General features: G+C 34.0%; 1 protein-coding gene and 1 pseudogene across 1 annotated transcript; both read right to left on the bottom strand.

The window, feature by feature from the left end:
* Positions 1-1,482: 1,482 nt before the first annotated feature.
* Positions 1,483-14,912, bottom strand: LOC110031558 (ribonuclease P protein subunit p25-like protein). Its single transcript, XM_020734807.1, has 8 exons — positions 14,663-14,912; positions 7,587-7,667; positions 7,415-7,503; positions 7,255-7,329; positions 6,948-7,054; positions 6,684-6,833; positions 6,355-6,423; positions 1,483-1,508 (listed from the first exon to the last, which is right to left on the bottom strand). Exons 1-8 carry the CDS (start codon positions 14,783-14,785, stop codon positions 1,483-1,485), a joined length of 720 nt encoding a protein of 239 aa, XP_020590466.1. The 5' UTR covers positions 14,786-14,912.
* A 2,943-nt stretch (positions 14,913-17,855) lies between these two features.
* Positions 17,856-27,152, bottom strand: LOC110031674 (annotated as a pseudogene).
* Positions 27,153-27,855: the final 703 nt, after the last annotated feature.

Below are 27,855 nucleotides of genomic sequence, written 5' to 3'. Positions count from 1 at the left end.
TCCTTGAAAATTTTTTATAGCTAACAATTGCCTTTGATTTAGTGTCCTTATAGATTCTTCTTTGGTGAGAGGTTTAATATAAATTCTTTTTTTTATTTATTCGGTGATTTCTTTCTGTATTCATTTGACTGTTTGAAGCTTCTGCCTAAACTCCCACGCTCCTACACCAAATTATTCACAAAAAGCTGAGCCATTCAAAATCTATCTATACTCAGCCAACCAACTTTCATTTCACTCTTTACACGAACACCATTACATGACTACCCTAAATAACCCCAAATCCTTATTCCTAACATTCTTAGCTTGCCTTCTCCTTACCCTAAATAAACCTTACAACTCCTTAAGCTCCTCATAAAATCAGCCATCACAAAATAACTTAAGCTCGATGCCTTCTCCTTGTAAATCTAGGCTACCTTTTAATATTCCACCTCCCAAAATTCAAAAGCCCTATAGTCACTCCTAAAGTAATCCCCTATTTCTCCCACCACCAAATAAAAATAATCACTGCAAACTCAATCTCAAATACCAATTTAACCATCAAAATATAAAGGATCTAACCAAAACAAATGGAATATAACCAGGATTCAAATTCCGAGGCTCATCCACCAAAATGTAAACCAAATTGCTGTGTACAGTCAAGATTGCAAGAAGTTGCCACCTTTTGAATTTGAGTGAGGAATAGCATATAATAGAATGCACGAAAGGATAAATGATAGATAAAACTTTGCTGTGGAGACTTATTCCAATCTGTTTCAGCCAGCAAGCTGGCAAAGCAATAAAGAGGAGTCGGATGAGCTTGCGAGAAATAAGGCACCGAGTAAGGTGGGAATAAATTTAGAGAGCGGCATTGTAGAGATGATGAAAGATTATACCAAGAACCCCCCAGCCAACCCCACCAACCCCCACATAGCGCATTCTAAGTCTTATCTGTGACAAGACAGGCTAAAGTTGGCCAAAATAAGTTTTTTTTTTTTCAATAAATAAATCACTGCAGTATTAGGTACATTAAAAAATTTAGCATTGGATACTTGCTATAAAGAGATCATTTGCAGGTCAAATAAGTTTTTTTTTTTTTTTTTCAATATACATTGAATTTGAGTATTAGATACATGAATATAAAAGCCATGAAAAGGTGATGGGAAATTGTAAAGACGAAACCACTACAGCATGCTCATAAACTCAACAACCATGGAAAAAACTTATAACAAATACAATAGAAACAGAGGATAATCCTCTTCAAGAAACATTTATAAAGACCATAGCCATACCTCACAATATCAAGACTAGATGAAACACTTACATCAGCCTTTCACTGCCCTTATAGGAAAGAGAGCATGCTCTTGAAAAGCGGTCCCACCACCACATTGCTCTTGAAAAGTGGTCCCACCACCACATTCTCACTATCCCTGATTTCCTCTCCCACGGCCACCCATCCTACCCCTTCCTCGGCCATAGCCTCTCCCTCCAACTCCTCTTCCTCGCTCATATCAAGCATTCATATCCAGCAGCTGCCCATTTAAATCGTTAGCATTTAAATGTTCCACACAAAAAAAAAAAAAATAGAAAACCAAAATTCCACGCAAAATACTAGAAGATGATTATATTAACGGCTAAAGATTATAGGCCTGGAAGACCCTTAGCATAGAAGAATTAACTGTATAATGAATACATTTAACTAGTTTGGTTCGTATATAATTATGAGAAAATGTGATTTATTTGAGAGATAATAACACATTTCTAGTTCAATAGCAAACAACAATGAAAAAGTAAAAGAAAATTATTTCGTTGGGCTTCCTCACGGTTGTCTCCCAAAAAGAACCATCTTCACACTGACATTACCAGTCTTCCTATTATGCAAAGACTCCAATTCCAAGATCGAAAACATCTCTTCACTCCATTTCAGAAATTGCACATTCTCATGTTATTGATGATAACAAATCGTCTTCCCTTGTCATTTCATCGCTATGGAGGACAGATAGAAGAGGTCGAGGAAGAGTAGCAACAAAAGCAAAGCAGAGATCAAGTGCGCTCTTCTTTTCCTCTAAGACAGCTAGTACTCCAACCAAAGATAAAGTTTTCAAAGAGCTAGTCTTGGTAATTCTACTTCACTATCCCTATTCATTTTTTTTCTTTACCAACGAATAAAGAAAAAAATGAAAAAAAAACAAAACAAAACAAAAAACATACCATTACATCATTGTCATTTCATTCACTCCCACGTTCTCATAGCAAACAAATAAGCTCCTGCCTTAATGCAGTGCTTACTATATTCCTCTCTCTCTAATTCTCAGTAACGTGCCATCCCATTTTGTGAATGTCACTCACTCTCCCACATTGACATGCCCTAACAAATCACTCTCTCCCACAACATAGCCGCTTGTGATATTTCCATCCAAACGAAAAATATGGCTCTCGATCTCCTAGAGCTTGTGCACTCTCGCTCTAATCCCCAACTTTCTCCCAGCCACGAAAGCCTCAAGGCTATTCTTGCATGTGCTTTCTCACATGTAACTCTTCCCCATTTTGTCATTCTAGCAGGACAAAACCCTAGCTCTGTTTCTGCTCTTCCTTTACTCCTGCATATCTTCCAACTCCATTGCATCGCTCTCCTTTCTCTCTAGCCACAAGCTCGCCACAAGCCATAGCTCCAACTTCTCCAGTTCTGCTCTCCCGCATATGACATGATCTCCCACTCACCCCGTCACCTAAATACACCTAAATACACTGTTACAAATTCCTAACAGCTCTCTTTCCTTGACTGACCCTTTCCATTTCACTTGCTGCTTCATAAACTTGTGACAAACTTCCATGGAAATGGAATAGCCAGCGATAATGAGTATGTGAGAGCCAAGTAACGACCACCAACGAAAATGAAATGTACTACTTCACAAAGATTTATCTACATCTTAAACCTCTACTGCATAAATTATATCTCACTCCATTATTGAAGCTGTCTAGGCGAGACTCATGAACTTTACCATAGTGTAAATTGTATCACACTCTATTAAGGCCTCCTTAACTATTAGGGTGTTTCATAACAAGCACGATACATTAATTACCATGTCTTGAACCTTTCCAACGTAAAATATGCTTCATCCTACTATGCAATTGTTGAGGCGAGACTCATAATCTTTCCCCAGGTGTACATCGTGTTTTGCTCAACTAAGGCACCAAGTGGAGCACGCCTTCTATCACATTCTGCGCTCTTTCTATATCCTTGCAAACAATGTCCTCTGCTAACATGGCCTTTATGCCCTTGTCATTCTCTGTCTCTTCAAATTCAACATTCAAATTTTGTTAGCATCCTCTTTAAGAGGGAGAGGTGGTAATGGTGAACAACTTATACGAAATAAAAGAGTTTTCCATGGAGATTACGGCAACCAAATATTTTATTTCAACAACACAGGAGAACATAACACGAATACATAAAGATAAACACCTACAATTCGAGAGATGGGCGATCTCTCCCAAACCCTAACCCTAACACCTACAATTTGAGATGAAGGCAATCTCTCCAAAACCCTAGTCCTAAGACTCAATACACCAATCACAAATAACACAACTCTAATTCTATTATGCCCTATTAATACTAAACAACAATAAATGTAAAATTACTAAATTTCCCTTATGTGCTAGTTTAACATTACTCTACTCTCAAAAAGACATATTGTGGTCAAGGGAAAAAAATTTGTTGCTGGATCAAGTCGTGTGACTCTCACTCATATAATGACTTATCTAGTTCTCACAATCAAAACTTGATTGAAATAAGTGATAAATCACTGACAATGTCTGAGGACTACGCCTAATTCATAGTCTGAAGCAGCAGCTCTATAATGAAAGGTCGGTTGAAATCTGGTAACACCAAGACCCGTACATTCGTCATGGCCTTCTTTAACTTCTCAAAAGCCTGGGTTGTCGTTTTCCCCCACTAAAAGTATTCCTTCTTCAACTTTCGGTGGTATCATGTAAGTCCCAGAAATCTTATCCACCACTTCAAGGACTTAGGTGGTCAATCTAACTAAGCTACCACCTTTGATGGTTTCGCCAACCCCCAAGACTCACACAAACTAGGATCACAACATATCAACATCATCTTATCTCCCTCCTGAAGACTGCAAAGACAAAATCAATCTCTTACAAACTCCCCTATTTTTCTCCATCTACTATGTTTCCATCATTGCTCTAGAATCGCCTTCAACTCGAAAGGCCGCCAAAATAAAAAGCAATAGCGTATCCCTTTGTTGGGGCCTCACAAAATATGGTTCCCTGTTCTAGGCCGAAATTATTCAAAATGATCATCTCAAACCCCGAACTGCATATTAACTCGTTCTGTCAGTTGCCATTTGTTCCAAACCTCCATACATCATGCCATTCCCTCCATATTTTGTTGCTCAAATCTGCTCCCTAGTCCTTTTCTCAATCTTGTCTTCTTCCATTCATTACAGATGCTTGGATATCACGCTATTTCTTCCAAGAGTTGTCATTCGAGTTTGCTCCCGACTCCTCATTTGATCTTGCCTGCTTCTATTTGTTTCAGCCGTGGGGATGCGTAAATTCCTTCAATGTGTTGTCTCTCGAGTCCGCTCCAGATTCCTTTGCTTGATCTCGCGACTTTGGATCAAGCTAAGGCAACAACGCTGCCCTGATGTCGCACAAATCCTTCATATGGTTATTGCTTGTGTTTGCTCTTGATGATGTCACTTGATCCCGCAGTGGGCAGCTGCGAGTTTGTGTGAAACTCCACAAACTTCATCATTGCTTCCAGAACGATGAATCTCCCCTCCATGGACGAACCATCACTCCATTTCAAATCTGATTAGGCTCAACTCTACCTAATTTCTCCTCTGGAATATCTACTTTTTTGTTGTCATTACTCCCAAGAAATTTTTTAATCACAAAAGTGGCACTCTGTACGCTCGTTGGCTCCTCAACTAGCTCGATTTGTGATTGTATCGCGTGATTCAGTCATTGTACAACGCGAACACTTCGTTTGCTTCCCACACTAGGTCGAATCAAGTGATTGTATTGCTTTGTCAACCGTGATCCCGTCGTCTGTACGCCCTATTATCCCAACTCAAGTGGTGATCCAGCAGTTTGCTACCTCGTGATCTCGTAGTTTGCTTACTTGCTATTTAAGACTGTGATCCCATCGGCTCCCAGCTAGCTTGAATCGTGATAGAATCGTCAGCTTTCCAGATCGCGAGGTTCAGTCACTATCACACTCTTGATCCCATTGTTGGCTTCTCGGAACACTACTAGGGAGAACTAGATCCAATCTTTGGCTTCTCTATTCTAAACCCTCTATGTGATCCCGTCGTTTCTTTTCCTGTACCAATTTGATACGAACTAGAGGAACTTTTCATAGAAATTAGAACAAACAATATTTTATTTCACCAACACAAAAACAACATAGCACAAATATATAAAGATAAGCACTTATAATTCGAGAGATAGACAATCACACATAAACCCTAACCCTAAGATTCAAAAACAACAATCACACATAGCATAACACTGATCCGTCATCCGTACGCCCAGCTATCTCATCTCAATCAACTATTTCGCTCTGTAAGTGGCGATCTCATAGTCTGTATGTCGTGTTCTCGCAGTTTGCTTCCCAGCTACGTAAAATCGTGATCCCGTCGACTCCCAACTAGCTTGAATCGCGATAGAAACGTAGTAATCCCTTCGTCAGCTTCCTAGATCGAGAAGTTCAATCACTAGCGCACGCCCGATCCCGTTGTTGGCTTTCAAAATACTACTAGGGAACACTAGATCTCATCGTTGGCTTCACTATTCTAAAACCTCTATGTGATCCCATTATTGCTTTCCCTGTACCAATTTGATATGAACCAGGAAAATTTTTCATAGAAATTAGGGCAACCAATATTTTATTTCTCCAACACAAAAACAACATAACACAAATACATAAAGATAAGCACCTATAATTTGAGAGAAATACAATTTCACCCAAATCGTAACCCTAGCATTCAAAAACAACAATCACAAATAGCATAACGCTAATCTTATTAAACCCTATTTATACCAAACAATAAGAAATATAAAATTAGTAAATTGTCCTTAAGTGCCGGTTTAACAACATGGATGTATCGGGACATAAAAAGATTATACAAAAAATTGATTAATTGGCCTCCACATTAAATTAAAGATTGTTGTTCACCGGCTTGAAAAACTATCAAAGTAAAGGTGACATTTGCAAGTTATTTGAACTTGTTTACGGTATAATAGAGAATCAAAGCATTGCTAAAGAGTCTAAAGCAATTTTTAACCAAGGCAGAGCTTTTAAAAATACAGAAAAAAATAAAAAATTTCAGATTTAGCTTAAGATCTTACCACGATAACCCCAATTTCCTCGACCACGACCACGACCTTGATTCCAGTTGTAATTCCACCCACCATTATCTACCATGAAATAAGTCCATCAGCCAAATATGTGTGCAAATAAAACCCAGTAGAAAATACAAATTAAACAAAGACAACAAAGAGAGCACTATGCTGGGACAGCAAAAAATAAGTGGAGTCTCATCAGCAGAGGATTTCAACTGATCAGGTTCCATATCTCCAATCCAATAAGAAAAAGGTGAAAGAAGCACCTACTCGATTCTCTTCCAATGACAAAAGAACGGCAGCAATAACATCCAAGCAAAGAAAATCATTAATACCTTGATTATTCCCATATCCTCCGTATCCTTCATACCCTTCATATCCTCCATATCCTCCATGTCCTCCATAATTTCCGTACCCACCATAACCACCTCTGCCTCGGTTCCTTCCTCTTCCTCGACCTCGACCATGTTCTCGTCCATATGAATCTTTGCCACAATCAATGACAAAATTAGCGGGATAAATCATTAGAAATAATAAGAACAAATTGGCAAATAAAGTTAAAGAGACCATATAATCAAAACGAACAAATAAATACATACCATCAATATATTGAGCTGGAGTTTGTCTTGGAACCTGTTGTTGATATTGCTGTGGCTGTTGATATTTTTGTATCTTTGATTGTGGTACATGTAATGGACTCTGATACCTGCACAATAAAAAAAAATCCAAATATTTCTCAGTCAAACAATACAGCACCATATAATTAGTAAGGGTTAAATGAAAACAATTAATATAAAGATAAAAATTTCAAAATACTTTTCTAATTCAAGCAGGCCAATTGAAAACAAACAATATAGAGATAAAAAATCAATGTTTCTTCTGATGTATGACTTTAAAATCTGTTACCCAGGGGAATTCTTGTTGAGCGGTCTGCTTGACAATGAGATTGAAATCATTGAAACTTGTCTTGTCACCTCCAACCTGCAAGCTCAAAAGTTTGATATAGATTTTTAACAACATTGAGGAACTTAATATGTTTATAAACAGGGGCAGCAAAAATACTAACGGTACAAGTCCCTCCTCAATTGGTTCCCAAACATCAGTAATACTGACTGAACCTATGCTAGTATCTTGATGCAATCCAGGAATCCTATTCTGCACTTGATACAAGAAAATAATTTAAGATACACGAAGTTGGTAACTTATACCCTCAAAATAATGTGAAGGCTAAGACTGACCTTTAAGATCTCAGCAAGTGCCACAGCCTTGTTAATTGCCTGCCCCATTGCTTTCAACACGATTTCCCTCGCTCTTCTTTCCTGATTGTGAAATTGAATGTTTCATGAGACGAAAAAGGCTGCTGGGCCAACCATGTCAGGCAATGGAATGCAAAGGTATTAACTTAATAGACATAAACGAACATTTCAAGTTAATCAGTTAAACAAAAAGTATAGCAGATGCAAGTGGAATAAATTAATATGATTCAATGATACTAAAGAAAAAAAAAGGGGCCAAAAAACAAATTTTGTTTCTTTCAATGAGTATTTATGCATAAAATTACCCAGAAAATAATTAAAAACTATTACTTCAAAGAATTTAAAAATTAAATATGTTCTCTAAAACCTACTGCTTGGCTAATCGAAGAAGCAAGCAATCCATGGCACTCCTTTTTCCATGTTAATTACATAAATCCATGGCACTCAAACTTTCATGCAAATAAATTTGCGGCTACTTTCATTCTTTATTTAACAATCCTAATTATTTAATACTCTCATTCAAATCGGATGATGAAGTTCTACCACTCCAAATTTATTTAATTTACTTTTAAATGCAGGGTTGCAAAGTCCTTTTAAAAATATGTCGGCAAGTTGACATCACGTTGAAACATATGGAGTGCAAAGTAACATGCTTTCTAGTCTCTCTTTTATAAAATACATATCCACTTCCACGTGTTTAGTTCAACTCTACTGTTTTAGATTACGTGCAACGTGGATGCTCAGATGGTCACAGTATATTCTCATGGGTTCTTTCAACTTGATTTAAATCATCTAATATAATTTCAATCCAAAGGAATTCACAAATAATTTGAAATTGATCAGAATTCAGATTGAGCACTTGACTATGAGACACAAATTATTTTTTTGCTTCTTCATTTTACCAGATTTCCTCTCAAAAGTATTTAATATCCTAAAGTGGATCCCCTATCCCCTGATAATATCCTATAGTTTGCATCAATGTATACTTCAATTTATAAAATTTCATGTTTTCTATAGAGAATCCCTTTTTCAATATTTGATTTTAGATACCTAGAAACTCTCTAAGCAGCTTGAATGTGAAATCCATTTAGCATCTAAATTAAGTTACTTATGAGACTTGCAATAAAAGAGATGTAAATGAGATGGTAAGATTAATTTCTCAATTAATCTAGATTGTCTAATATCAGCATCTATTCATTCTTTATCTATGTCCAATTTCTGACCCGATTTAGTTAGAGATTCGCATGACCTGCAGTTAGTCATTTTTATTTCTCCTAAAATATCCCTAACATATTCTTATTGAAGGTATTTTTTTCTGACTAAAAAACATGTATATCTAATAAGTATTTGAACTTGTAGAGTTCTCAGATTTCAAACTTCTTACAGAGTTTTTTTTCTAAGTGACTAATATCCTTTATAATTATCTCGAGTAATAATTACATTATCAGCATCCATAACAAGAATTGATTTTTTTCCAAACCGTGAAATAATTTATGAAAAGTACATGATCATATATGGTTATATTTATATCTCATTTCATATGAATTTTGTAAATCTATCAAATCATGCCTTTGAAAAATGCTTAAAATCATATAGTGTCTTTTTTAATCTGCATGCCCTATTTTGTATGAAAGAACTATCAAATCTTAGTAAAGAATACAAACCTTTTCAAATCTCCATATAAAAAAATATTTTGCAAGATATTATTGCATGAACCAACCAAGATTAACAGCCAAGGAAATTAAAATGTGAATTTTATTAATTTTAATAACAAGAGCAAAGGTATGTTGATAATCTATTTAATACAATTGAATACAACCACTGACTATAAATTGTTCCAGACTTCCATCAACTTCATTTTAAAAAAAAAAAACTCTTGCGTCCTACACTTTTTGTCCATTTTGATAGTTTAATTATCTCTCAAGTTTCATGTATTCTACAGAGAATTTCTTTTTCAAAATTTAATTTTATGTGATTTCTTCCAAAGCATTGATCTAGTTTCTCATGACATCCTTCCAAGTCTTAAGTTCTAGTGTCCTAAACTAGAATTTGTGGTAATTTAATGATTCTAAAATTGATATTCATAATGAAGTCTTTATATGTAGGAGAGAGATATTAAAAAGATGTGTATTAGATTTTAAGGTATAGAGGAGACCGTGTGGTAAAAGGATCATTTCTATAAGAGTTACCTGACAAGAATTCTGAAACTTAAAACTTTCTATGAGCTTTATTTTTCTTGTATAGACCTAACAAGGCTTAGTGATTAGAGGCATATGCTATATTTATGTTCGTGTAGCTGAAATGTTGAAAGAGAAGATATTAAGTTCATAAATCCTTTCTTTTTTTTCAGTTCTCTATCTGAAGATAAATTTGAATTAAAAAATTTTAATTTTCATTACAAGTGATATCTTTTGAAATGATTTTTTGGACAGTAAAATAATAATATCAAATAAAAACACACTTAAATCCCCTAGGATCAAGTTTAACTCAGCATTTTTGTGGAAGTAAATATAAGACAATCGAAATTTTTTGAAAGTTTTGAAAAATAAGTGTTTGTGAAAAAAAAAACTACGCAAGATAGTTCAAGGGACTTTTAAATCAATCATTCATGCGGGTATTTTATTAATGAGATATGTGGAGATAATAATAACTTCCACTCTTGTTAGGAATTTAATTTTAAAATATAAATTTCTTAGAAACCAAAAGCTTCCAAGAGCCACACCATTTTATTGAAGAAAAATATATAGTTTGACCAAAAGAATCCCAAGCATTAACAATCTTAAATTTTTAAACAGTGACACTAAATTTATTTTTGTGCGATAGAGATAAAGATTGAATAAATATAATTGACAACACATTTTTATTTAATCAAATAAACACGTAATTTAAGTACAATTATCAATGAATGTGACAAATTCTTTAACTATAGAAGCATTAAGAATTTTTAAGTCTCTAAATACCTAAGTGAATTATCATAAAAAGAGTAAAAGATTTAAGAGTCAGCTTTAGAAAAAAACAAAAACTCATGATGTTTAGAAAATTCATTACTCTCCCAATGTAAATATTTATAAAAAGAGGTATAAACATACATTTACGACTTTCAAGAAATATGTGAATCTCTAATGATGGTCCCAAGTTGCATTTGCATAGAATAAACACACAAGATTAGGATAAGAAGTTGTTTTATTAAATGGGTATGACTCGTCCTTTTTTTTCTAGTTTGCCCAAATGTGTTCCCCATGTTATCTTAGAATAAATAATCATCAACAAAAATTCATTTTATAATTAAGATATTTGATGAGTTCATGAAAAGACAAGATTAGAATAAGAAGTTCTTTTAGTTAAGTAGGTATGACTCGTCCTTTTTTTCTAATTTGCCCAAATGTGTCTCCCATATTATCTTAGAATAAATAATCATCAACAAAAATTTCATTTTATAATTAAGATATTTGACGAGTTCATGAATAGACAGAAGATTTAGTGGTAGCTTAAGACCATGTAGCATCTCATTGAGAGTAAATGCAGAAGAAACAAAAATATCAGTATATTACTTTGACCTATAATAACTATTAGGAAACTATCGACTATTTTTATTTCTTTACTAATTAGATAAGATTTGCAAATTTCTAAATACTAGCAACGTTTATTATGTGATCGGTAGCTATTGAATCTGTTATCAAATTTTTTGAGGAGCTACCTTAGGCAATAATATACAAGAGATCGAATTTGCATCACTTTGAGCTATAGAGCATATCCAAAAAAAATAGAAAGAAAGGAAAGAAGTTTCTTAGCTTTGTCATTCTTTTTTTTTTTGTTAAGCTCATATGGCTTAACAAGATGAGCATTTTCTTTTGTTTAGCCTCCTTTGTTTCCACCATAGCCTTGGGGTATTCTATGAAGCTTCCAACATTTCTCTTTGATATGCCCATTTTTCTTATAATAATTACCCATAGTATTTTAGAAGAATATGTGGTAAAAAGTCTCTTATCATAATTTTATGTTATTTTTATGGCCAATAATTCAAAGTTGGGAGTGTCATGCATTACAATCTTTCTTCCTTCTTAGGTTCAACAAGTGAGAACATTTCATTAAGGGATGGTGGGTACAATTTTTATGCTCAACATTTGAATACAAACTTGATAGAATTCTTTATTAAACCCTGCAACAAACTCAAACACTCTTTCTCATCATGAACACTACATTTTATCTTGAATCTAGTTCAAATTAATTGACTTCACCGTAGTGAAATATTCAATGACGGTGAAATTAACTAGGTTATTTAATGCTTCATTTTGATCTCATAAAAGAGAGCAACATCTTTAACTTTTGTGTAAGCCTATTTGACTTTTGCATCCACTACGCTTGTTAAGAGTACGCAAGATCTAATAATTTTAGATATTATGGTGCTCCATAACCATGACATGATCATGGAACCCACTTCATCCCAAAGTGCAAACTTTTGATCATTCAGATCTAGAAAAGAATCAACAAGATGATGGGTTTCTTCTTTCCTTTCAAGATGGACTTCACAATCTGAAATCTCTTAAGTAGTTTCTTCCATCCAAACAATACAATATTTATGTCTCCTAAAATTATAATTTAGCCTAGTTTTCACAATTCATGATAATCGGCTCTTTTGAATGAAATTAAAAAAAACAAAATAGACATAGGAAGGAGAAAAATGAAAGAGAGAACAATCAATGATTGAAAATAAATTATATAAGGTTTATATCCTCTAGAATTATCATTTAGTCTACTTTTCACATTCATGATTATCAACTCTTTCAAATGGAATTAAAAGAAAAAAATCAGGCATGGGGAGAAAAATGAAAGAGAAAACAAAGAATGATTGGAATGAGAACCCGAAATATACTTGAATATTATATGGAAAAAAATGTGCCTAGAAAGTATTATTTGTTCATTATCTCAATAGGTATTTATACACAAAACTACCTCCAAGATAATTGAAAACCATTAATTACAAAGAATTTATAAATTAAAATTAATGTACAACCAGCATGAGGAGTAATATGTGGAACTCCACTTTCTACATTAAGCATGTGAATCCATTAAACCCTTCTTTTCATATTAAGCACGTGAATTTAAGCTCATAGTTTTTTCTTATTTAGCACATAAATCTATAGCCCATAAACCCTTTCATTCCTTATCTAAAAATCCTAATACCTTCAACATACATTGATATGACAATTGTGTTGGATGGCATCTAGCTACACAACTAAACATCTAAGTTAATAATTGTTGGGTAGTGATATGATCATGTTGCAGACAAGGAATTTCCTGAGACAAACTTTTAGCATTCTTGCCTAGTAAATACCAAACAACTTGGAGCATAAGATTTAGAAATCACCATAGAAGCTTTTTTTTTCTTTAGGACAACTGCTCAAGAAACATCATATTAGTAAGGTTGCAACCAAGGGAGCATTTACTTGGTGACCTTTGAAAATGTTTTTGGACAGTTCTAAATGAACCTAAAAATAGAAATTAAACTAGTAACACGTTTATAAAAGGATAAGTGATATTAAAGTACAAAGGCTTAAAATTGCATGGGGAATGAACAATTCTGCTTTCTAAACCGAGGCATCAATATTTCAAAAGGAATCATAATTAAAATCTTAATGAGATATCATTCAAGACAAATTTATCCACAATATTCTTAAAGTACGCAATATATGTATATCCATAATCATAGAAAGACCCCTCAATAAAATAAGATATAATGCATGGCATGCAACTATAAAATACAAAGTAATGGATTGTAATAAATCAATTCAGATAGTTATTTAAGAAATAAATCATAAAAAAACAAAAGTAGCATGCCATCAATAACTTTAAAAATCATGTTTGAAAGTTGAAACCAAATAAATTGAATAGCAATAAATACTTGTAAAAAAAAGCAATGTCCAAAAAAAGGTGAATAATAGTGACAGGCACAGGAGCGACCTCTGATAACAATAAGAGAAAGAAAGCTACAAAAAAAAAAAAACATATTATAGTTCAAAATAAAAGGGTAAATTATAGAGCTTTTACTATTAAAAACAATTAGAATTCCAAACATCTGGAATGAAGATAAAGTTAGTTAAATAAAAGATTTGTTAGATTAAGAAGGCAATTGGTGCACACACCACTACGCGTTCTCCAAAAAACATGCAGCTCAAATGACTTATCCAAAGACCTAGAAGATGCACAAGTGGGGCCTCACATGACCCGAGCCATCTTGGCACTAAAGCATTTGCATCTCTATGAGTATGAGCAATACATCATTAGAATACATGTCCTATAAAATTGACTGGTGTTCCAACTAGGGATGTGAAATCCAAATCAAATAGGCCAATTTAATTGGACCTTGAAAAGAATCAACAACCTAATAAAAAGTGAACAGATCAACCTAGCAAAGAATTAGAAAAACTCAGCTTGAAGCAGAGGTCAAAATATGAAATTGTAATAAAGATTGTCATTACAACAATTGACTGGATCTTAGAGGTGACCCAAAATTAACTTACTTTAAGACCAAAAAATCAAATAAGCCAGTTATCCCATTAACTATACAATTGATAGTATTAATATGCTATTCAAGTAAAATCTTTTAGTCATTTACTGGTTTGATTGGACATTAAAACAAGAAAATCACACCAGAATGCAATATTATATGTTTTATTCACGTTTGTTTAGTGTACATCACACCTTTTATAAGATTTTCATATATTTGTTTATATTTGTTATGTCAGCATACTTCAACCCCAAGTTAGCCTTTGAAAATTGAACATTGTTCACCGTTCAAAGGCAAGCTTGAATTTGAAGTATGCTGACATAGAAAATATTAAAAATACATGATAATCTTATAAACGGTATGATATATGCTAAACAAATGTGAATAAAACATATGAATGATATAATATTGCATTCTGGCGTCATTTTCTTGTTTTATTAATGAGATCTGTGGAGATAACAACAACTTCTTCCCCATAATCAAAATCTCATAGCAGTTACAAACCAACGGAAATCAATTTGTGCAAATGGGGAGGAGGTGTCGGTTGAACCTGTAGAAGACTGTTCGCGTAGCTAATGTAGTTGCGAATGAGGCCCTGGGTGGTGATTCGGATCTCGTTCTCGTTAATGGCAGACTCCGGTCTCGGTTTCTCGACTCTCTGGTATCGGTCCATGATAACGGCGTGATTAGGGTTAGGGTTCCCGTTGGGATAGAGGGTAGTGAGGGCTGCCCTAAAACCCTAGATGGAGGTTATGCCAAGCAGGACGCCTGCCCCTCCCTTGCGCCTCATCGGCTTATAAAGCGCGGCCGAATGGAATCTTTTTCAGAAAGGCCCACTGAATAAATACTAATAATGCTTTTAGTTCGGATTTAGAATCTTAGAGGAAATGGAACGTAATAATATTATTTTATATATTTAAGAGTGTAGTTTTTTGCAAATATTACTATTGCATTTAATAATAATACTGATAAGGGGTATTTACATACATACCCCACAATGCTTTTGTACTTCCATATCTAACATTCAGACGACCATAGTCACGTGCTTATCATTCAAAGTATTGACAACAAATTAAAAGCATCACCAATGTTGTTTTCATAAAAATTAAAATATACATTTTTATTCATAAATTTATGATATAATATATTATAAGTATAAATATCAAATTTTGAGGGTTGGTCTCTTCGACTTGTTTGATATGTAAATATATAAGAATTGTGTGGTTTGTGTGTAAATTTTTCATAATATTAATAATAGTACTTGAGAGAAGTGCTCTTTTCATTTAATCAAATAATGATTGATGTTGTTTATAATTAGTTAACAATTATTTTTTAAATCATGAGAATAAAATATTTTAATTCTTTGTATTTATTTCTTCATTCAAAAAAGTAGTATTTGTATTGTTATGCGCTAATAAATTCACGATGGTTAAGTGATGTATTGATACTTTAATGTATTACAAAAATATTGTGCACGCACAGGTAAAAAGAAATTAACGAAAAAGATATCATAAGTTTTAAAAAAAAAAAAATCTAAAGGAACAAAAATCTAAAGGAACAAAAACCACGAAGGTATGACTCGGTTGAAATAATTTTATTAAGTTGATGTATGTTACAAAACTTTATTGGCTCTTTAATAGCCATAAGCACTATTACATGATTGAGATATGGTTTTTCGCTAGGAAAGTGACAGAAAATGTTGAAGAAGTAGTGGTGACCAGACAATTGTGATGAAAAGCTGAGGTAGAGGTGGAGCGTCAAAAAGCGTTATGTCAACTTGGGCTATATGAAAGTGGTGGCATCTCGACGAGGGAGGTTGAGTGGCAGCTTTTTAACTGTGACAACAACTTTGAGGCGGTGGTCGGGCAGTGATAGTCCAACAATGGCGGTGTTCGATGACGAAGGCTAGGAAGAAGTGATAAGTTGGTGGCAACTGTTCGATAGTAGTGGTCAGGCATTGGCGATGATTGAGTTTGGGAATCCTCAAGAGCTTCGAGCTCATTCAGCGAGTCATTAACTCTCAATCCCCCCTTGATGAAGGAAGTGGGGGCTTATTTATAAATTTTGTGAGTCATGTTCTCTATAAATATTGCGCGAATTTGAACAACTTCATCAATCGTCTCAAAGCGATTCTTTTGATCAGATGATGTTTACGAGTATTCAAGCGCCTTAGTGATGTATGAATTAATTGACCTTGTGCTCGTTAGATTTGGATCGACGAGACACTCGATTTGATTATAAGCATATTAGATTTGATATTTTCTTGATCATTCAATTGACCATTCAAAACTTTAATTTGTGCTTAAACATTTTGATCTGAGCTTGATCAAACTTAAATCGAACCAATTTTAGTTTCATTGAGTTCGTCTTATGGAGACTGTCAATTCAAATATAAATTTGTTAATATCAAGACTCATCATGCGAAAAATTTATTACACATTATGCTGATGATTAAAATGATTTTTGAAGGACTCTTTATGTTGCCCTCCTTTCATTGTCAAGAACTTCGAAAATATATCTTAAATTTTTTAAATAATCTTATGGCCAAGATTTCCTCTCGCTTAATTTCTTTTCTTTTTTGAGCTTTTGCCATATGAATGTGGAGAGAGAGAAGAGGAAAGGTGGGGAGCGGTTATGCCCTTCGGGAAAGAAAGAATGAGAGAGAGAGGCTTAAGAGATTCCCTCTCTCCTGCTTTGTGCTGCGAGAGGCAATGGGTTTTTACGTGGGCCTGATAATAAAAAGATAAATTAATTATTTCTCTTTTTAATTTTGAGACTTTGATTTGTAAGGAAATCACAGTATATTGAAATTAAAACGATGAAATTAATTAAGGAGAAATATAGAGCGGGTATTTAAAAAATTAATTAATATAGATATTTACTTACATAAATACATACATACGAATGTACAAGTATACATGATATTGAGAATTTTTCCTCTTTTGCATTAATTTTTAAGGAAAAATAGTATTTGCTCAAAAAATTAATATCCTCTTAGAAGTCCTCTTCATTTTTCTCGGGTTTGCTTGAGCTTATAAATATGGATGCACCTCTCCTCTTTGGCAAAGCCAGAGTTTTTCTTCCCTTATAGAAGTGCTTAAAAGTGAGGGTTCAGATTGTAGCAGCTACAATATAAATTTATGGTTGATCGATTCAAAATCAACTAATAAATTTATGTTGAGGATGCTGCAAATCAGCATTTACAATAAAAAAAAAAACTATTTAATATTGTATTAAGATTAGGGAAAAAGATATTTCATAAAAACATGATAAATGCAAATTTAATGATATTATAATGATATTTTGATAATATTCAACACAATATTATTTGAGGAGGGCAGCACAATCCTTTAAAAGAAACTGATTTAGAAAGCTAGTGATTGTGAGAATAAAACGAAAATAAATAAGAGGCATTTACATACATAAATACCGCACAAATCTTATGTATTTACATAGCCAACGCCTAGACATTTATAAGTGCATTCATACCACTTAAATCTCTAAGATCACATCAAAAATACTACCACCAAAAAAGTTAAATAACCTATTCATGCATAGGATCATAACACCAAGGTGTTATGAGTTTTAAGTGTAAATATCAAATTTTGGGTGTCAGATATGTATATAAAAAGTATTGTGTGGCATGTATGTAAATTTCCCACTATTTTAAATACAGCAATAGACAATGACGGTTCAGAGGATCAACAAAACAGTTCATGTGTCACCAAAATAGTGATAAAATGAAGCGGAAAGCATCATCATATTAATAACTCTTTGAGAAGCACGATGACTATACATTCAAAAGCCATAAGAGTTGCTATATAAAGATTCTATGAAAAAATAATATCATAAAATAACTCAATACACACCACAAATGATCAAAAGAGCAGAGGAGCATAATCATGCATGCAGTGATTGAAGACATTTTACTCGAAGATAAAAGGACAAGACGGCTCGACTCGACTCGCCTTCTCTTAGCATTTGAATCCATGGCAGACCGACAGAATGATGATGAGGATTAGAGCTATGATGATGCCCAAAACAATCAGCTTCACCTTCATGTTCTGAAGCCACATCTTTCTCCTTATCTTCGTTCCCTGCTGCCTAAAATCCTGAGCCTGCAAACTCAACGAGAAGGAATTACGATTTGAAGAAAGAAGGCAATGGCCGCACTATAAGACAGCAAAGGGGTGGGCTTAATAACCTGAGAACGAAGGTTTTCAGTCTTGTCAACAAGAAGCTCAATTTTCTCTCCCCTGTCCAAAACCTGCAAGGCGGATTGACAAGTTTTGTAACTAGTGAACCAACAAGAAGGTGAAGCATGTAAATGAATCAGATGTCAGTAACGCAGAATTTCAGAGGGTGTCTCATTTCTTATTTTTACATATATGCCCACCTTACCAATTTATCAAAGGTGTATTTCACCTTTTAAAAGCTACAATAGTAGTATTTTTTATGTGATATGAAAGATTAGTGTTATAAATATGAAAAGTAAAGTAGAGGTGTCAGATATGTAAATGCACAGGAATGGGGTGGTATGTATGTAAATGCCCCAGTATTCTATTACCTTCTCTATATTTTCCATCATAACACCTTTGACTTCAGAAACCTGAGCTTTCACTTTGGCCAGCTTGCTAATCTCCTCAGGATGATCAACGCAATATTGCATGTGTTCCTTGAGTTTTGGCCTGAAATAAGTGTCAATTGAGCATTAGCTGTAGTGAAAAAGCATAGCAGGAAACAGATTATGTGTACTTTAGCAATAAAACATACCCAAAGTCCCGGTTAAGGCTGTGGGCAACAGCAGTTGCAGCTTTACCTCCTCCATATCTCTTGGTAAAATCTTCTTTAATTCTATCCAAGAAAGCAATGGGAATCTGCCTGCCAGCTGACTCTATTGCAACTACACAATATGCTGCAAAATTGGCAGTGAAAACATAAGAGCCACCACTATATGTTAGAAGGAGCTTAGTAAAATAAGCATCACATGCATAACAGTCAACAATAGCTGTCACTAAATAATGAGATATAATTGCAACCATGGGCGTGCCAGAAAAAACAAAAAAAAATAATACCGATTGTGAGAAGTTAACACAATGACTGATATATATCAATCAACCACTGTCAATTTAATTCTGAAAAAAGGGACACAGAATTAGTTTTATTTCTTTGATAATAAGAATTAGTACTTTTTTTCAAGTTTTTTGCAGATTTTGACGCGCAAAATCCGACATTACTCGCACAATTAACAAGCAGCAAATATGTGAGCCGTATCAACGAATGATTCTATTCCCTACAATAAACAAAAGGAACAATCTGCAGCAGAGAGAGAGAGAGCAGAAGAGCAAATAAGCCCTCATCTCACCAAGGGAAAAGGGCACAGCTACATGAATAAGTTTTACAACAACAAAAATGGAAAATTTAAAATGATCAAAATTATTCTTACAAAAAAAAGAACATAAAAGAACAGGTCCTGTGACCAAATCGAACGCCGTCGTTAGTTTGACCAAAAAATTTAAATAGAAGAAATCACAAAACCAACTATGGCAATCATGGAATAATAGTTGCACCCACGAAGTAAAAAAAAACACAAGAATTAATTAAAACCTCTAGATTTCTGGATTGAAACAAACGCAATTACCCAAAAACCATAGAATTTCTAGGATAAATTAAGTACGAGACTATCTTAATAAGGTACAACATTTTGAAAAGACATGTCTGCTGTAACAGAAGATGAGTGATATGATAAAAAGTCAAACACATTTCCCTTATCATCCCAACAAACTGCATATAAAATTCAACCCCCACCCACAAAAAAAAAAACAATAAAGCAAAAAGAATATGTCTCAGCACAAGCAAATAACATAAATAGTAAAAAAAGATACTATCAAACTGGAAACAAACAAGACATTAAAGACATAGGTGAAGTAAGCAAGCTTCTTCCACATTTAGATTTCCTTTACTTCTACAACTGGCAGTCATATTAAACAATATATTAGAGTTGTATAAAGAGAAAATTAGCGGGTTTGGCCAACAGCATGCAAATTGAACTCAATTCACCATTATAGCATCAGACATTTTTTTATTGAAATCTGACCAATGAGCGCAATCATACAACTCTTTACTCAAAAAGGAACATCCTTTAATTTCCCAAAGTGCAAATAAGATCATTAACAAAAGATAAATATTTAATTTATAAAACTGAAAAACATAGAGATTTAACTTCATTTAGAAATGTGTGTTGTGTTGAGTTATGTTGCATGAAACTAATTCAATAGTTCTCTCACAACGACCACAGATTAACAAGAAAATTAATGTATCGTTAAAGTATCTTTACAAAATACAACTAGGTAAAAGATGTAGCTCAACATTCTTCAAATGTCATCAGTAAACTTATAAGTAATCACCTATAAGGCGAGAAATGAGGAGTAACAATATATTAGAAGAGCCAACTCAGCATTGCCAAAGATATAATAAGGCTAAACAACCCTACACAACAACAACAAGCCTTATATCCCACAAAGTAGGGTTGACCAAATTAATCCTTTTTCTCCATATTGTCCTAATGAGTGTCATATTTTAATTAATCCTTATATCCCACATGCCCAAGACTTTTTAAGTCTACCTCTACCTTTCGTAGCATAAGTCAAATCTAAAACATCTACTCTCCTAACATGGACATTAGATGGTCAACATTTAATGTCACCAAACCATCTAAGGTGATTCTCCTTAATTTTAGCTGCATTAGAGCTACACTTCAACCCTTTCAAGCATATATTCTTTTCGCATTTGCCTCTAACCACTCATAAACCTGAGCATTCTCATCTCTGCAACACTTAATTTTATGCTTCTCTTTTACAAGACACTCTGCTCCATAAAGCACTCCTATGTATCCGCACTCCTATGTATCACGACCCATCATATAAAAATTTACCTTTATAAGTTCAAGCGGTACTTTCTATTACATAATATTCTGCATGAGTATTCACGTAGAGTATGGATGAGAATTACCTGAAACAGCAATATGTTTAACCCTCACACAGTAGGGATTTCAAACTTAATTGCTATCCAGATTGTTACAGTATCGTCTTCAGATTAGAAAAATAAAGTAGACAAGTCATGCAAAAAGAAAAGAGCCTAAGAAAAAATAATAATAAATGTAAACCAATCAGCAGCCTTCAGTCTTTAAAATGACGAAAACACCTTGATTTTTAAATCGGTAGATCAACTTCCATCATTAAAATAACACCTACCACGCTATAAAACGCTTTGACTGCAAAAAGATAATTATGTAACATATAGCAAGCAACTCAAAGAATCGCAGAAACCAGTAAATAAACAAGGCTCTTCTTAAAATTTAAAAATGATGACACGCAAGCATCAGAATGATAAAAAATTAACTTTTAAATGATCCCAACATAGCATCACATGTCCAAACAAACGTGATGATTACATATAGCTGATGTGGCACAACAAAAAAAACCGTGCCTAATAAAAAAATTGAATATAGAGAGACAGAAGTGGTACAACAATAGCACCATTCATATCAAAAGAATAAGAAATAGAGGCAGTGAAGCAACATGGTTTCCATGAACAGAGTTGCAAAAAATTGAAGCAGATCTAGGTATATTATTGCTTCAAATAAGACGTTCCAATTTTGCAGCAAGAAAATAACTTCATCATGGCTTTAATCTACATAAAGTATATTTTCTTTCTTCAAAGTACTCATTTTACGAACCAATTACAAAAATCTAAACTACATCGTGCTGAGAAATACAAACATGATAGTTCAAGTGTAATTATTAGAAGAGGAATTTACATTAATAAAATAAAAAACCTATTTCTGTTATATCATATCAACACAACTGTTATCATTTAAACATACTACCTAGAAAAAAAGATTTAAGAAACATATTTGATTGGGAAGGCGATTTATTAGTGTAATATATCCTCTTAATTAAGGATTTTTCCAGCTTATGATTTTCTCATTAATTTTTGGTTATGCTCAACCAGGTATCACCAATGCTCGCTAGTGTATTTGCATGCAACTGTTTTGTGTGCACAAGTATTCATGCAACCACTAGTGTTGGATCACAAATTCGCTAAAATTCATTCATGTGTGTGTGCGCGCGCGCTCACTTATTATCTTCTTTTGAATGTTAGTGCACTCATGTTGTCATTCAAACTTCTCTCTCTCTCTCTCTCATACTCGGTACATTCACTAGCTTGTCTTAGCACATCCCGTGCTATCCTTCAACTTGAAAAGTGGTTGATTAAACTATACTTGCACTTTTATCTCCTCTTGGTGGAGTTTGTCGACTGCTTCCTCTAATACTCTGTCAAAGACTAAAACTCTCATTCACTATTGATATAACTACCAAAGTCACTCGTACCAATCATCTTTTATGATCTCCAACATTTCGTTTACCATGAGATTTCACGAAAAACTTAATTATTGAACTCTGGAACACCTAAATCAGATGAAACCACAAAATACACCAAATAACAAAGCTTCTAACTTTAAGATTTTCTTATGGGTTCTCAATAGCATTGACCCTACTATTAGTTCCACCATCATATTTAAACTGTTAAAGAGATATGCACTTTCATGCAGAAATACGCTCACTTTCACACAATAACATCTTTGCAGTATGCAATCCCTACTACAATATATTCTCTTTACAACATGCAAATCTACTCAAGCATCTTATAGCGTCTTGAAAAACAAACGGGATGAACTTCATCAGCACCACGCCTTTAGCAATGAGCCAACTATTTGTAAAAAATAAAAATGATAATTTTACTGTCAATTTTTTCTCTGGTCTTCATCCATCTCTACAATCTATCTAAAAGATCAATCAATGACCTATTTTATTGTTTCAAATATCTCCACTACTCTTTCACAACTTGTCTAGATCATTGAGTTTTTTATTCCACCTTTTTCTGACCATAATAAGATTGCCTTTCACGCTTGAACAATCAGAAGTCATGAGATTTGCAGACTAGCTGGGCATAGTTGAAACTTTTTTCATCTTGTTAATTTTATTACAGGACAACCCATTAATTTAAACCTTCTTGGAAAAATTAGCTATCTTCCAACAGCCTAGCATATCTTCACCACTTCCTCTATAGATTATATTAGTACTCATTCCCGCTCAATTTTTATCACCCAAGAGAAATATTATCAATTACTTTGGCATTCTAAGTTGAGCCTTATGTGATTTCCACCTCTTGCTCAACTGCAATTGCTTATTATAATAATCTTGGATTTTAGTATTAAATGTTTTCTCCCACAAGTGGCTGACAAATACCTTTTTCACTTATGATGTTGCACATCCACCTCTTATTCTGGTCCCTATGCATCCTTCTGAAGGTTGCACATATGTCTATGTTGATGTCACCTTTCATAGGACATCTGCTACCCTTGAAGCATCTCTCCTCTTGAATTTTCAGTTTCACCCATTGCTGTGCATGCTCACAGATTGCATATATATACTCATTAGATTTAGTTGATTCCTTCTAAAACACCTCCATCCATCTTGTCCACTATAACTAAACATCCCACTGCAACAAGGTCTCATATCCACATCTCTAGATTGCCTTAGGAAAAGGTATACACTATTACACTGACCAACTGATATACTCATATAATTTGATAGTTTTTCCTCTTCCTTCCATTACTTTGCCATGTCTCCACTACAATCTTCATTCATAAGGCTTATTAGGAAACTCTATTCAACCCTTGTTAAAGGCATGCCATGGATCTTTAAATCGTCACTTCTCTTAATCATTATATTTGTAAATATTTCCATTTGAAGTCATCGGATTTTAATTGTTATGTTCCACTTGGATATAATAATCAATACAAAGTCAGATTGGCGGTCGAAGGCTATACACAGCTCCAGAGCATCAACTAATTTGAAGCATTCTCCCTCACCGCTTGACTTACCTCTACTCGTCTTCTTCTCTTTGTTGCAAATTAACCAAGAACGAACCTTGCTCCAAGCAAATATCAACAATGCTTTCTTTGTGGGGATCTCTCCAAATAGATGTATTAAAAGAAAATTTAAGGTACTCAGGGGAGGCCAAAATCTTTAAATTTCACACAATTTCAAAGGTGATCTATGGGTTGAAATAAAATCATAGTGCCTGTTCAACAAACTCTGCAAAATTCTTATCGACCTGACCTTCAGAGTAGCACATCTAATCATTTTATCTTCATCTACCACTCATTTGGCACAATGATCCTTGTTGCATATGTTGATGACCTTATTTTGTTTGGAATAAGGCATCTAGCGTTAATTTAATAAAGAATGTCTTTAAAAGATATTTATCACTAAAAATTAGAGCATATCGTATAAGCATTCTACATCTTTTCCAAAGAAAATATGATGTAATTACTTGAGAATAATGAGAACTTTGAAGCTGCTATCAAATATTAACTATTAGTTGGTATAGTTATACGTTTAACTAGCACTCAACCCAAAAAATCTTTTGTTTTTCATATTATAAATCAAGATACACAAAACCCAAAAAAAACTAATAAAAACACTCCAGTTTGACAGGTTGTTTTATCATATAAAAATATTAGATTGGAAAAATGATTTAGAAAATATTACATAAGTAAGGTGATTTTTTTTAATAAAATATCATCTTAATTAATATGATACTCACCACCTTATTACTTTCCTTTTCTAGTCTTCATGTTTGCATATATAGAGTGTTTATACTCAAATAATGAGATATGCAGCAAAAACATTCAATTCATGCTTCAAATATCGCTCATTAAGTGATAAACAAATAAAAAAGAAATAATATCTCAATGTGCATCATAGTTGGAATCATTATAAAATAAAAGTTACATTAAAGCAAGCAATCACATAAAGTATCAGATTAACAAATTAAACTACTCACTCAACTAATGAAAAATATAACTCAAACAACGAGCTATCACAGATATCAAATATACAACAAAATTTGGTGATTATAAAAAGAAAAAAAAATCTGCAAGTGTTTATACTAAAACAATGAGATATACAGCAAAAACATTCAATTCATGCTTCAAATATCACTCATTAAGTGAAAAACAAATAACAAAGAAATAATATTTCAATGTGCATCATAATCTGAATCATTATAAAATAAAAGTTACATTAAAGCAAACACTCGAATAAAGTATCAGATAAACAAATAAAACTACTCACTCAACTAATGAAAAATACAACTAAAACAACGAGCAACACAGATATCAAATATAGAGCAAAATTTGTTGATTATAAAAAGAAAAAAATAATCTGTAAGTAAATTAATATGCAATTACAGATTGATGTGTAGAAAAATGCAATTTGTTTAGGGAGGTTTACATACATAATAATCAAAATTATTCTATTTACATATTTAAAACCTCAAATAAACCATTTACATGATATAAAACTTCATCAATTTTTGTTAATTCCTTCAACAAAATCCTCACAGAAGAAGCGAAAAAATGGCGGGTTATGATAATATCTCGCTGGACAACAGGAATTTGTGATGAATCTTGCTGAGAAGGACATCAATAAAACCAGCAGCGTATGAAAGAACAAGGATGAAGGAAATATTAGTAAGTAGAAATAGTATCTCACTGGGAAAAGAAGATTAAAGGGATCATAAAGGTGTTGAGGGAGAGGAGTACGAAAAAATGGCCATAAGATCTCGCTGGGAAAAGGCGCTAGGATATCACTAATGAGGAGGCGGTGACGGGGTTGCTATGAGGGCATTATTTTGATGCCATTTAACTTTTGGAGTGCTAATTGTGTAAATAGAATAGTCTCAAGTGCTGCGTAAGTAAATCCCCCGCTTAGTTAATGAACAAAATGATATATATGAGTCATCTCTGCCAAACAAGATTAAGTCTAAGCTGAAAATTAAGGATTTCAGACACAAAAAAAGCGCAGCACTCCAAGATTCCGGACAACTGTATATGAAAGTTCCTTCAAGGGAAAATAAAATCAAGATGCCGCTGTAAATGCGGAATATGTTTACAAGCTTGTAAGCAACGAAATTAGTCCGAAGCAACTCACGTGATATCTGTACGTAAATTTGTGCGAATAATCTTATAATTAATTAGGGTATCCCTAATCTAGATCAAATTACTGATCCCAATCCAGGAGACAGAAACATATACAGCTTAGCAAGCAAATAAAAAATAAAAGCAATTCTGAAACAACCCTAGTTAAACAAGCTGCAGCGTAAGTCCAGAGCAGCCTGCAAGCGAGCTACTGTAGCTCCGTGTCAGATCTGAAGGAGAGACAACTCTGATACATTTCCTTAATAAATTCCAACAGCCATATTAAAATACCGTGATTAATAAGGGGATGTACCACGCAGACAATAAAAATAATCATATATCAAATTAGCAACAATACCCAACAAAAGTTCTCTTCAGAGGCTGAGCCCTCATAATTTTTAAACAAAACTTCTTTAAAAAAAACAAAAAAAAAAACAAATCGACTAAATATTCAAACCAAAACCCTAGATTTCCAGCCAATCAAATTTCCTCAAATACCAAGCATAAGACCCCAAATCCCACAACAGAAACAAGCTAAACATCCCGACAAATCAAAGATAAAGATCATCGGCACTCACTGTATCCATCCTCCACCAGGTAGTTGAACGTATGATTATCGCAGTTATAGGTAAACTTGTTATTGCTCGCCGGAAGCTTCTGGAGGCACTGCGACGCAATACTAGTAAAATTTCCGGTAAATTCCGTGTACTCCGCCAAAACCACCGTCCCCCGAGCCACAAAACTATAGATGAGTGACTGCTGACCCATATCAAACAATAACCCTACGCAGCGCCGGCTCCGAACGATCGCAGAAACCCTAGATCCCCACAAATCCGAGAGACAGAAAAGCAGACGTCCGTATTTTCTCTTTCTCCTCCCACAAATGGTGCTGCCGAAGAAAATAACCAAGAGTCAAGAATGGTGGCACGCCTCGCGTATTATACTAGCGGGGTGCGTCACGCTGAAGATAATATTCTCAGTGGCTCGAGCTGACCGGCTATAGCTGGTCACAGCTTGCGCCCTAAATTAGTTGGAATAATCGTTGGGGATTCGGAGGACTGCCATTTGTTTTTAGAAAAATAACGGAAATGCCATTCCGACGTGGATGGATAGGTGATAGGTCGCCGGTGCCGTGCTACCGGTGACGTAGCGACCGGTCGGAGTTCGGATGGTGCGGCGATCGCGAAAGCCCAACTTTAAATTACATTTTAAAATATAAATTAATACTAATCTATTTTAAAATTTATTGAATAAATATTTGTGAAGTTAGTTTTAGGTCAAGTTGTTATTCGAATGGAGTTGATGATGAAAGTGTGTGTGTGTGTTTAAATGATCCGTTATGATGCAGTTGTTTCTAGGAAAAATAAGTTTAGTGAGCTGAGTCCACAATTTCACTAATAATTGTAGCATAGCATTTTGTCATCATAAACATGAATAACAATAAACCCCTTTAGCATAAAAACAAAAACTGCATAAACTCATATAAACAGCTGTAGAGCATATGTTTCGCAAGCTAGACTCGACGAGCAGAGGACACTCAATAACGCAAGGAGCACAAATTCCTCACTAAAAACTCGTACAACATGATTTAGATTTACACAAGACAAATAGACAACACAAAATACATGCAACAAAAATATTCTAAAATCACATAATAAAAACTGAGGAGAAGATGGAGGAGTTGAGCCTTGAGC

The sequence above is a fragment of the Phalaenopsis equestris genome, unplaced genomic scaffold (genome assembly GCF_001263595.1).
Source record: "Phalaenopsis equestris unplaced genomic scaffold, ASM126359v1 Scaffold000840, whole genome shotgun sequence".
Classification (NCBI taxonomy): Eukaryota; Viridiplantae; Streptophyta; class Magnoliopsida; order Asparagales; family Orchidaceae; genus Phalaenopsis; species Phalaenopsis equestris.
This window is presented reverse-complemented; position numbering and strand designations above follow the sequence as displayed.